The 12,982-nt window shown below is 46.3% G+C and overlaps 1 protein-coding gene across 2 annotated transcripts in view; it reads left to right on the plus strand.

Moving 5' to 3' along the window:
- The window catches only part of LOC119167565 (putative 4-coumarate--CoA ligase 2), a 119,893-nt gene that overhangs the window by 21,032 nt on the left and 85,879 nt on the right, over positions 1–12,982 (plus strand). For both annotated transcript variants that reach the window (XM_037419070.2, XM_075866115.1), the window contains exon 5: positions 5,455–5,660. In XM_037419070.2, the coding sequence (XP_037274967.2) occupies positions 5,455–5,660 (206 nt within the window). The remainder of the gene's footprint in view (positions 1–5,454; positions 5,661–12,982) is intronic.

The raw sequence follows: 12,982 nt of genomic DNA on the forward strand, positions 1-12,982 counted from the left end.
TATTTTTGCTAGAAAAACGATTTCAGAATTTCATCTGTATCTTGGGTGCTTCAGAACTATTTCTTCGCCACCTAAAAATATACCGTTTCAAAACTTGCTAACAGCCACATCAAAGGCGGATGCTCAAGAACATTTGATGACTCGACTACCGTCATATGGCACAAATGGCTTGTTTAACGGTTGTGTGAAGTGGCTGACTAGTGCTCATAATGTTTCTCAGCAAAAAAACTTTTATGATACTACAGCAAGGGACATGAGTGCCGTAGTTGTCTGCCGCTGCTACCCCACCGGTGTCTGCAACCACAATCACGCAAAAAAAACAACGAGTAATTAAGAAATACCAAGGAAACAATGAGAATCATATCGGGTCTCCTGCGTTCCCGCCCAATATTCTACCACAGAACCCCGACAGTGCTTGAAACTTCCAACTGACTTTAGGCAGGCTTGATTTCGGGAAAGAAATGACCTTTGTATACCTAGGTAATAGAGCGTTGTAGAACAGCAAAGGTTCTAAAACGTTTGAGAACTAATTCATTGCTTAAGGTATGTTTTGTCATCATTGTCCGCCACATCACCAAAAATCGAACAGTTGCTTGCAAGTGTGTAGCGGATTCCACGCTTCTTCGAAAATCAACGAAGAATGACATAGTGAACGCCTCCCTCACAGAAAATTTTGGACCCCTTAGAAGCTAACCTTTGGGAATTACTTGTACTGAACACTGTAGGTGCAACTTGGACTGAATTTATTGATATATATCCCAAAAATGACAACAATTTACATAGCAGTATATAAATGGCATTTTGGGAGTTGATCTGGCCAATCTAGAAGCATCCATTGTGATAGCGACCGACTCTTCTGTTGATCAAGAGAAGGCTGGCGTAGGAATCGTATCATCCTCTCTAGATTGGGCTTTCTCAATTTGATTACCCAACTTCACCCCTATTTACCAACCTGAGCTACTGGCAATAGTCATAGCATTGCGTAAAGTGCCCCAAGATCTACCAGCGATGATTGTTCTAACAGACTGTCTCTCGGTCTGTACTGCCTTAAGCTCACCAACTTTTTCGCGTACCTTAGACGTTTTCTACTTGCTCATTCCTAGACATGTGCGACTCGTTCGACTAGTTTGGGTACCAGGCCAGTGAGGTTTAGCTCTCAACGAGCATGCAGATGCACTAGCTGTGTCTTCTCTTGATGGTCCTTTTTTACCTATTCTGCCTACTTCGGAATATATCACAGCAGCACGCTTTGAAAAACTTAAACTTGGCAGTTTCGGTGATTTTTTCATTTGGCGCAGTCGCATTTCGTTTCAGCCAGAGGAGCGCTTTTACCGCTGTTACAAACTTTTTGCACAATCTAAAAGAATAAAATGCTCAAAATAGATTACTCCAGTTGTTTTTTGTATATTCTTTTTTATTTTTTGTGTGTTAATTTTGTTTTTCTTTTCAAGGTTCTTTATGTTTGTTTAGAAATCTAAGAACATTAAATTATTACCTATATTACCTAAGTAATCCAAATATCCCTTTCAAGAAGTGAATTTCTTTAAAAAGCAAGGCACCGTCCAATTCATGGCCTATCCCCCCTTGATGGGTTGCGCTAAGGTGTTGAGGAACCAACCAACCAACCAACCTACTACACCAAAATTATGATGAATAATAGCGTAGTGCGTTAAACTGCAAGTGTGGTTGAAGCAGTCACCTAAGATGTCTCAAAGAGGCCCTGAAACACTTGTTAAAGTAACCATAGAATGAGTTAGCTGAAAGAGCTTATTGCCTCACGAATTCAACGCCACAAAAATTTTAAGAATCCGTCAAGTGCGAGTGGAGGTACAGAGGTTTGTCGCATGCTGCAATTGCATTTTCTCTTCTCTCGTCCCGAACAAAGTGCTGGATGCTAAGCAGGGAATGATGGCAGGGCCACAGAAAAACGTCACACGGGCCTCGTGCCCCTGATCACTTTTTTGTTTTTTTTTCTTTGAGGGCGCCGCTCTCAGTGTAATCGCGCATGCACGCGTGGACAAGTAGCGGCCTCCCGTGGTGATCTCCGTAACGAGCGAACGCGCCACGTTCAAATCAGTGAATGGCTGATAGATTGGTAATTCACGTGTGATTATCGGTCATATTCCGTGATTCGTCGCGAGAAGAGAAAGCAATATTGAGCTGACTCTGATAATTTTTTTGCTAATTCCAGGCCAAGTGATGTGCTGTATATTTGACTCGCTGTTGTCGGGAGCCTCTGCGACCGATCGAGAGCATTTTCTGACCATGCTCAAAAAGTGTTCTAGGGCCCCTTTAATAAAGGCTCTGACAGGCCGCGATTGCAGCTTTCGCTACGGCTGTGCTGCGCAATGCGTGCAGGCCTGACAGTGTTTCTTTTTTTTGTTTTTAGCGACGTATTCGGAACAATAGGCTCATGAGCTTAGTTCGTGTGCTTAATAAAAGCTGCTTAGGTAACCCAGCGCTTTTTCCATCTGGACGAGACAGCATTACAAGGAGTCCTTTATTACACCGAGTGCACCTAAATTTTGAAGTTGTTACACTAGACGTATGCTACTCTACGCAGATTAAAGCTTATCTTGCTAATTATTCATTCAGGCAATTACTGAGAATTTATGAACATCGTCAGCGTCAGAATGCAGTTTATCTTGAAGACATGTATACATAAACGAAGATCAAACTTAAGAATCTTTCATTTATTTTGCTGGTGTAACACACGCCGATCGGCGGCGAAGTATTTGCGCGAATATGAAGAGGCGTTTAGATGGGTAAGCTGGCAAAAACAAGTCTAGAAAAAGAAAACCTTTAGGTCTGCACGAAGCGTGGCACAGTCACAGTAAAAGCTAGAAGAGCGGTCTTCTTAGAGCCCTTTCAAAAGCGCCAGGCCTGCGTGGAAGGCGCTGCACAGTCACAAAAAAAGCCTGAACAGCGATAATTCACGGCTTTTTCTCAACAATCATTGGTTAACTGCTGCAAGCACACTTGCTGGGTACCCACTACGGCACTATTTATAATAATTTCTGGGTAGTAGGCTGTCATTCGCTATGCATCTGAGAAGTGTGGTATCCACTAAACATTTGCAAGGAGTTTTGTGCCAATTGTTCATGCAGTGGCTGAAAACGATGAGAAATTATGCTTAAATTTGGTATGTGCGACTGATAAAAAGTGATCAAGAGCAAGTTTTTGTAATTGATTGGAGCACTGAACAATTCACTTGTAACGCGATTCGCATCATGTGACGCCTGTTGTTATTTTGCTGTTCTAAAGCACTTTATTGCGCATATTAACGCGATTACTTTCCCGACATCGGGCCTGCCTAAAGCAAGTTTGCGAACAAGTCCCACTCACCGGTATCGCACAGTGTTAAAATACTGGGCTGCAACGCAGCGGGGGTTGGGGCCTGACTGTGTCCTATATAATATTTTTTTTTATCCTGCGACGTGGTGACGGACACCGGTGCTGGCGGCGGCGAACAAATACGGCGCCGGGCGTGGCCTGTGTTCCTGTAAAAGAGGCCACGCCCGGTTTTCATACCAGTTTTCACTGTAAAAGCCTGGGGGCAACTATACTACTAACACATTTCCATGGCTGCCACTACGCCATAAGTAATCAATTTTGTCAATAGGCATGTCCACACTATCCCATTATTCATATTGTTTCTGAGAAGCGTAGTACCCGCTACACATTTGTAAAGCGTTATGGACGCTATAATGTTGCTTTGGCTGACGACTAAGAATTATGCTGGTGCTTTCGTAATGAGTTGAAGCATTTAGCGACCCACCCCTTACGGAATTCTCGCTGTGTGACACCTAGTTGTTACTTTCCTGCTCAAAAACGCTTTATTACGCAACATCAGCGCAATTTCTCACTCTTTACAAAGGCTAAAAGCAGTCGCTTTGCAACGGAGTCCCAAGAACAGTAGTACGCGCCTCCTATGCAGAGAGCCCACATGTTCGAATGCCATTTTTTTTTCATCCGTGTTTATCAATTGTTCAGCGCGTAATGACAATTGCAGACACCAGCGGAGGTGGACAAATATGCCTCCAAAATACGCCCTTTTTGTGAATTCATAACATGCAGTCGTTGTAAAAAATATGAAAGATTTATACGACCCCCGCGAAGAATCAGAACATGCTGAGCCTTAGTAAGCGGGGTGCAACTTCTATGGGAGAGCATCGAGTGCAGCACGTTCGACAAAAGATGTCGAAACACAGTATTTTCATATATGCTTTCAATGAACACTCTCGGTGCTTAACTTAGTTATTACGTCATCGTGCCTACCGACAGCACACGCATCTGCTCTGCCACGAGACCTGTGGTCTCTCCCATAGAGCTACCTATGGATGCACTACAGGGACCTCTGGCGCCATGGTCTATTTGAGATACAATGCACATCGCTTCAGCGAAAATGGGAGTGATGGGTAGTACACGAATCTGTCTAATCTTCAAACTTCCTTCTTCGTTTGGCTTCGCGTGGCTTGAAGCTGCTTTGTCACGCAATAACAAGCAGCAAATGTACAGCGGTTGCAATTCAGCCACATTAGCCTTCACTAAATTAAATCGGCTCATGAAATTCTTTATTCTCCGTTCTTTCATTCGAAAAAAAAACCACAGCAATAAACAAAGCCGCAATTGCGTTTGAAGCCCGCAAAAACGAAGACTAGGTATATTCGTGTACTACTCATAATTGCAATGGTCACTGAACGATCGAAGTGCCAAAGCTCCTCTAGTTAAATTTATTAAGCTCTATAGGCTCGCCACTGCCTCCCATTGTCATCGTGGTCTTCTCGCCGCCTCCCCCTTTCATTTTCCGCTTCTGTCCGCGTTGGCTTTTTTTCATCCCCATTCGCTTTGACGGGTACGACGGCGCCTACGCCGCATAATGCAGCAATGGGCGGCCAAAGTGCATTCGAAACAAGTGTAACAAGGCGCAACACTAAGAACGGCTAATAGGTACGTAGGTGCATCTGTGCGTCTATTTTAGGAGCTGGGCTCATCAGGCCTGCTCTTCACCGTCGCCGCTAGCATCGTCGAGTGCTCTGAGCCATGGCCTCTGAGATAGTGGCCGCGTGGGTTACCCGAAACCTCGGAGGCCATGTGCAAGCGTAACATCAGGTGCACGCTCCCGGCAGATGGCTCGCGCTGCGCTGCGCGCCACTAACACTCACTCATTCAGTCGTTCCCGTCACAGAGCGTAGAAGACACCCTCCTCACCCGCTGCTCACCCTACCACCTTCATGAAAACTTGCAGCGAGGTCAGACGCATAGTCCTTAGCCTTTTCTAACGGCTAGGTTATTAGAACTACGTCTTCTCGTGGTGTCCTTTTTTTCTCTTAGTGTGAACCAACTCGCCCAAGAACTCGTTTCATGCATGTACGGCTGCCTGCAGATATACTTGCACCTTATTCATAAGTACGTTTGCGAACTCTTACTCAGTACACTCGCTGTGTATTTCAGGGTCTCTTTGTTATTGGCGACCCCGTTCCTGGATTTGTGTGTGTGTCCACTTTCGCTCAACTGAACGACGAGGATTTCAAGGAGGTGCCCATTGAATATCCTAAGGAGACCACGCTCGCTTTATTTTACTCCTCCGGGACGACGGGTCAAGCCAAGGCAATGGAGATATCTCATTACGCTTTGGTGGCGAACATGCACATCACTCGGTGCGTAGCATTCGTACCTTCGATTAGAGACTATATATAGAGATCAAAGGCATGCAAAAATAATTGAAACGTGTTTTAGTACATATGCACTCTGAAGTGTGTGCATTTATTGGCTACAAAAACAATAATTTTGTGAATTTAAGCACAAAAAGTCACAGATGTTCCGCAAACGCGAAGCAATGAACGCGAGAGCAACAAATCGGAAGGTCACGTGCAAAATGGAAAGCCCATCGAAACGTTCCCCGCGTTTCTCACGCACAAAGGACGCACGAAACGTACTCATAGGTACAGATGAACGCGAATAAGCGTCTCAGTTGTTACTTCGCTGTGTCTGAAAGCGCGCCCTTTACGCAAATGGAGGTTTTGCAATGCTAGCAGTGACTTTTGTGCCTCGGGAAATGCAACATAATTGTTCCGATGAAACTCAAAGGCTGGCAAAGACGTACGATTCTCCCCACTCCAAGACAAAGGTGCGTGATCGAGCCTGCACCCGCTCATCCTCCACGCGGGCCAAAGTACGCGTGAGAGGTGAGAGCCGCCGCACGCTCACTGCGCCAGCTTGCTGATAATGCTAAAAGCGATAGTGCCCTCCCCCCCCCCCCCCATGAGATGCCTGCCAACAGCGGTAAATGGTAGAAGTGAATATCTTGCCGCTTGAGTGGTGAAGGAGGTACCTCTCTGCGGCTCAGCAGTTAACGCCTCACATTCACGACGCGAAGAAACCACGTTCGATTTCGCTCTAGCGGAGTCTTTTTTTTGGGGGGGGGGAGGACGTTTTTCTTTTTTGCGTTTTCATATATATAGATACGTATACATACACGGTGCATGACATTGACGCCAACGCCGGTGGCGAAATCCAGCCAAGAGTGTCCATATATTTGCTATCGCAATAAAAAACTACCGCCAAAGCACTCTGTAAAAATAGGTAAACAGCGGAAGCTGAAAGGTGCGGTTCCTGTGTTAGTAGTGGGTTCAACCCGAGGTAGCACTCAATCATTTCGCAATTATTGATTAGATATTCGTGCTTTTTATTTGCTTTAAAAAAACCACAGAATTTCCACAGAGTGCATGATGATGAGAGAGGCGAAGCGCTAGAGGATTTCATCGCGAAACCAAGAGCCATCGGCGAATATTGCCCACTACATTATAAAAGACGTAACAAACACTGTGTATGTTTATACAAGAAATTTTATTATTCGCATGTGCCAGCTATGCGTTACTTCGTGCCCCCTTCATCCCAACGGCTTTACGGTCGGTGGAGTGGTGGATCAGTGAAGGGGCGTATTGCAATGTTTGCAAGGACGTAGTAGTGTGTAGGTTACAAAGGTGTAACTACAAGCGGTCACGTACAAACAAAAGATGGACATCATAGGACAATCTACGGCTCTTTAAAGCGCACTTGGATACAAGTACACCTCAATCTTGCATTTCATATTACCTACTTTTTTTCAGGATTTCGTTTATGGTCGGTAAAGTGGTGTATAGGCGGTGGGGCGTTGTAGAATTTTCGCATAGACCATGTAGCAAACAATTGGCAAATACGGAACTATAGATGTTATGTGCGTATGTAGGCATCTATTATTGGACAGTCGTCAATAATCATCGCCTGTTCTGGCTGACAGTCATCATCGTCTTCGAACGTGCACTTCATCTTCGGGTACGTTGCGCTTGTTCATTCCCGAGTTCACGACCAATAAACCTCGTTACAACCGAGTCGTAGGCCGAGAAAACCTCGCAGATCTTTAGGCCTTTTGCCGCTAGGAAGTGAAGAGCAGCAGGGATTCTTTCGGCGTCTGGGCGAATTCCATGCTTGCTCACGACATGACCGAAAACCTCGATGAATTTGGGGGCGAAACAGCATTTCTTGGTGTTGAGCAGCTGACATGCGCTGGCGAAGCATGTTAAGACGTCATTCAAGGATCTCATGTGCTGAGAAAATGTTGATGAAAAGTTGATAATGTTATCAAGATAGCAGAGACAGGTCTTCCATTTCAGACCACGCAGGACGGTGTCAGTCGTGCGTTCAAGCGTCGCAGGCGCATTGCAGAGCCCGAAAGGAATCGCAATAAATTTGTATGCGCTATCGGGCGTTGCAAATGGCGTTTTTTTCTTTATCGTCACCGTGGATGGAGATTCACCAATAACCCGAACGCAAATGAAGGCTTGAAAAGCATTCGGCACCTGGCAGTGAATCAAGGACATCGTTGATGCGTGGCATGGGGTATACGTCCTTGCGTGTGATTTTGGTAATTGCCCGGTACTCGACGCAAAAGCGCGTGGAGACACACGGTATGGGCAGCGATGCACAATAGATGTTGCTTCGCTTTGAATGCGATGCACTGCAGTGGTAGTTCGACCCAACGTCGAGGAGCAGACGTCAAAAAACGGCGTGTTTTGTTAACAAAACAAGCAACTGCTGCGCCTGCACAGTTGTTAGGTCATCATTGATAAGGGCTGTGAAGGGAGAGGAAGAACCAGGCTTACTTGTTAAAGATTTATTGGTAGAGGCAGGTTTAAGTGGCGTGATGCTGAGAAGCTCGGCACCTACAACACAGGCTACTGCAGTGCCATCTGGAGGGAGAACTTTCACCGATGTTACATTCGTAGCAATGACCATCGCGGAGCCATGGTGAAAGCGCACCAAGCAATACGCAAGGACGATGCCTTTAGCGATGCATGTTGACAAAGGTGACATCAATATGTCCCCGTGGCCGATGTCCTTAGAAGTCAGGGTCGCAATCCGCTCTTCATGTGGCGGTAGTTCAAGGTCTTCGGGAGCGAACATGTATACGGCGTGTAGACGACTTCATCGGGCATGGAGTGTATATTAGTAAGGTGCAGAATCCGTTCGCCACAACATGTGACATTCGATAGAGAAGATAGGAAGTCCCACCCTAGAATTAGCTGGTGAGAGGCAGTACAAAGAGCAAAAGTGCGGATAGTATTACCCTGGGCTTCAAATAGAGTGGGTCCATTATAACGTGTTATTACTTTTTTAGGCATTTGTACAAGTCATATCTGATCACAGAAACTGTAGCACCACTGTCCACCAAAGCATCTACGCGAACTCCTTCTACCATAACAGAAACGATGTTGAATAGACGTGCTGAAGGAATATCAGTTCTACTGTTACATGGAGTTTCTTCTCCTAAAACTGCATCTCTTAGTTTTCCAAGTGGTTGTCAGTGGTAATCAAGACTGGCCGAAGATGAGAGGAGGAGCGATAAAAGAGCGAAGGCGATCGGTGTCAGTTTGAACGGTAAGTTTTTCGCATCTCAGTCGATGCGGGCGGAGATGGCAACCGCTGCTGTTCAGTAGAATAACGCCAGGCGTAAGAATCCCCACTTTAAAGGTGCCATTCGCGTATGTCGTATTTCTTATGCTCGTGTTGCTGGCGCTTGTGGCAGAGGAGTTGTATATGGTCGCCGTATTCCCAGTAAAAGCATGTTGGGCGAGAAGGGTGGCAAGACGGGTAGTAGAGGGCGTTCGGCGTGCCGGGAGCTAGCACACTCAGGTGGGCAGATGAAGAGTTGGGCAGCATTGACCGGAAGTGTACCGGTGGAGCAGCTGCAACCGACACAAACAATGGCAGTGGCATCGTAGAGTTCCCGGTGCGAGGAGGGGTGGCCGCGACTAGCGCGTACGTTGGCGGGCTGGACGGAGGTGGCTGTACGTGTGCTGGGCTGGTGAATGTTGTTAGCTCCTTTCTTATGATGTCACGAAAGGCCATACCTGAAGGCTGTCTGACAGATGTAGAAGATGGTGAGAAACCTAAGGATTGGAGTTTTTCGCGTATTATCTCCCGTATTTTGTCAAACAGGTCCCAGCCTGCTAGACGGTGTTTGCTTTTGCTCGACTTCTGGCGAACAAAATCAGGTTCATCAAAATGCTGACACGTAGGGAGGATGTCAGTGACAGTGCAAAAATTCTGAACAACAAGGGCATTTATGCAATGCTTCCGATGTCCTTCAGGATGTTACGCAAATTATCCGACTCGGACATCGAAGAATTGACGCGCCGGCTTAGCGCAAGGACATACTCGATCTAAGAGGTATACGAATCACCGGGAACTTGTTGGCGAGTATCTAGCGTCCTCTTCGTGAGAGCGGATAGAACGGCAAGTGTACTGAATACTTGGCAAAGCTGCCACTTGAAGTCAGGCCAGTCAGCGAAGTCAATCTCATGGTTCAAGAACCACGCCTTGGCAACACACATGAGGTAAAGCGAGACTCGGCGTAGCTTGTTAAAGTCGTCTAAGTGATTAACTGCGCTTATTCGCTTGCAGTTATTATGCCATTCCTCCATATCTTCACCGCGGAGACCAGCAAAGATCGGAGGTTCACACTGGTGGTTGACGATGTAATAAAGAGAAGGGGCTTGCGTTGTAGGGATGGGAGCAGAAAGGGGTCCACGCACTCACTCTGAGACATGTTGGAAGACTGAGGGTCCAAACGGCAGCCTGAACGAAGCTAAAGTGATTAGTCATTCGAGGAGAGGACCGGCGATCGTCACTCCACCTCCACCACGCATGACAACTTGGTTGTAACGAGGTTTATTGGTCGTGATTTCGGGAGCGAACAAGCTCAATGAACACAAAGATGAAGCGCAGGTTCGAAGGCGATGATGACTGTCAGCCAAAGCAAGTGAAGATGAGTGACTGGTGTCCAGATAAAGATGAAGCGCATAATAAAAGCCTACAATACAAACAAGGAATAGACAGACCAACAACTTTTAGGGCTTTGCCCCTAAAACACATTTGGCATCAGTTTACCACATTGTTTATAACAGCGTATAGCACATGCCGCACATTGCGCCTCGCATTGTCACGGAGATGAATAAGTTTATTTAGCGGCGATATGTGTTTCGCAATGCGTTTAACACAGTGGTTCTTCTCGAACCATGGACGGTAACAGAGGTCGCAGCTAAAGCCAAAGTGCCGCCGGAGAAACTCCCGCCGTAAGTGGGTGTTTACCTCACGAATGCGTTCCGGCAATCATCGCGCTGACGCCGTAATGCCATTTGTTAGGCGTAGGCACTGCGCGGTGTCATCTATAGGTAGGCGTAAATGAGTTGCCTTTTTAAGGGTGAAGCTCCCAAAGGCGCCGGTCTGTCCTTCCCTTGTATGTATGTATTCATTGATATGTCGGGTTTCACGTCCCAAAACCACCATATCATTATGAGACACATTGTAGTGAAAATCTCTGGGAATTTCGACCACCTGGAGTTCTTTAACGTGCACCTAAATCTGAGCACACGGGCGTAGAACATTTCCGCGTCCGTCGGAAATTCAGCCGCCGCAGCCGAGATTCGATCCCGCGACCTGCGGTTCAGCAGCCGAGTACCTTAGCCACTAGATCACCGTGGCGGGACTTTGTATGTATATAGGGGACCACCTTTACCAACAGCCCACTACTCTATCTCTGAAAACATCCCACTACGCCCCATCACCGATCCGACAATTCACCGGACATAAAGCAAATACTGTTAAGAAGCGGTCAATGTAAAAAGCAAGATTGTTGTGTACTTGTATCTGGGTGCACGTGAAAGAACCATAAATTGTCCCACTGTGTCCATCCCTTGTTTGTATGCGACTGCCTACAGCTCCATCTTTGCAAACTGCCTACTACTTCATCCTTGCAAACATCTACAACGCCCCATCACCGATCCACCATTTCTCCGACCACAAGGTCGATATAACGAATAGGGTACGGAAGCGACGTATAGCTACCACTTGCGAGTATTAAAATTACTTATATATATATATATATATATATATATATATATATATATATATATATGTGTGTGTGTGTGTGTGTGTGTGTGTGCGTGTGTGTGTGTGTGTTTGTGTGACGTAAGAAGGCAGGAATGGTAAGGAGAGGTAGATGAGGAAGAATTGCTTTTTTGGAATAAACATGGCGCATGAGCCAGGCCACACATCATTCACGAAGCCACCGGCAGTACGCCTCAACAGAATTTTGACCACAGAAGAGGTCATCTCAGGCGCATGAAATTACCGGCATCATGACAGGGCCAACTACTCACCTTCCCATCCCCAAATACACCGGAGCAGCGGACGATGGACTTGTACAGGACTGGTTTGACCTGTTCAAGTTCCATGCTACCGCTGCATCGTGGTCAGAATGGAAGATGGTTACGAACTTCAGTGACTACGTCACTAGTGAGGCATTTATATTTTACGTAATCCACATATTCGAAAATGATGAGTCATGGTGAAAAATCAAAAAGGACATGATTACCCGTTTTAACGGCTATGAACAAGACCTACTCATTGCCATTTATCTGAAGACAACCGCACACTATCGTCTATTTCAGTCCTTAACTATTCGTAAGCCCAGCGGGAATCGACAACTGCCCCAAGACGAAGTGGCACATGAGTTTACTTACAGAAGGCCATGCGCATATTGCGAAAAACCCAACCGTCAAGCGCGCCTCCCTTCTGCGCGAAAGTAGGCATTTCTGAAGTGATCGTTTCGTCATATGACACCAGACGTTGCTCAACCATCTGATGCCCTTCACTCTTCGTCTCGCATACGTGGTCCACAAGCTGGGATTTCGCCACGCGGTTCTTCAAGCGCTCTACGCTCACCACTCGCCTTATAAGAGCGCCGTATTCATGGTAGATGACTTGGCGCATCTGAAAAATACCCTGTCAAGCCATTCTTCTTCCGTACGGTTTCATGCATCACCGTCCGGTGCACACACCCTCGAGAGTCCGAACAAAAAAGAAGGCTCAGACGCATCCAACGTCGCACGCTACCAGGCGCAAGAACTACTCGCAGTAAACAGCGAAAAAGAAGCCCCTGAATAGTTTCGCGTCATTTTTACGGCACCGCAGACTTGCAAAATCTGCAGTTCAAACCTAGTAATGTCGGGTCACCTATGGTGCCCACATGCAGACCTCACCAATTCATGAATCGATTGATTGATTGATTTGTGGGGTTGTGACGCTTTAGTTTCTTCGCAAGTCAAGCAGAGTTTTGTTCATTGTGGGTCTTCTTGCGGTGGTCGCTTCATAAGTCTTCAAGTAAGTTTCCACCTTTAGTTCCCTCGCTAAGCAACAAAACTAAAGGTGAAAACTTACTCATGAAGCGACTACCGCAAGTAGACCCACAACGAACAAACCTCTGCTTGACTTACAGCACAAACTTTCCAATGTAAACAAAACCCTTAAACGACATTACAACATTCTGGAACAAAGTGAACGTCTGAAACGCGCATTCCCATCCGCTCCAGGCGTCGTTTACCGATGACCACGTAACATCAAAGACACACTTGTTCACTCTCAAGTTAACACAACAGCC

The sequence above is a fragment of the Rhipicephalus microplus genome, chromosome 6 (genome assembly GCF_043290135.1).
Source record: "Rhipicephalus microplus isolate Deutch F79 chromosome 6, USDA_Rmic, whole genome shotgun sequence".
Lineage (NCBI taxonomy): Eukaryota > Metazoa > Arthropoda > Arachnida > Ixodida > Ixodidae > Rhipicephalus > Rhipicephalus microplus.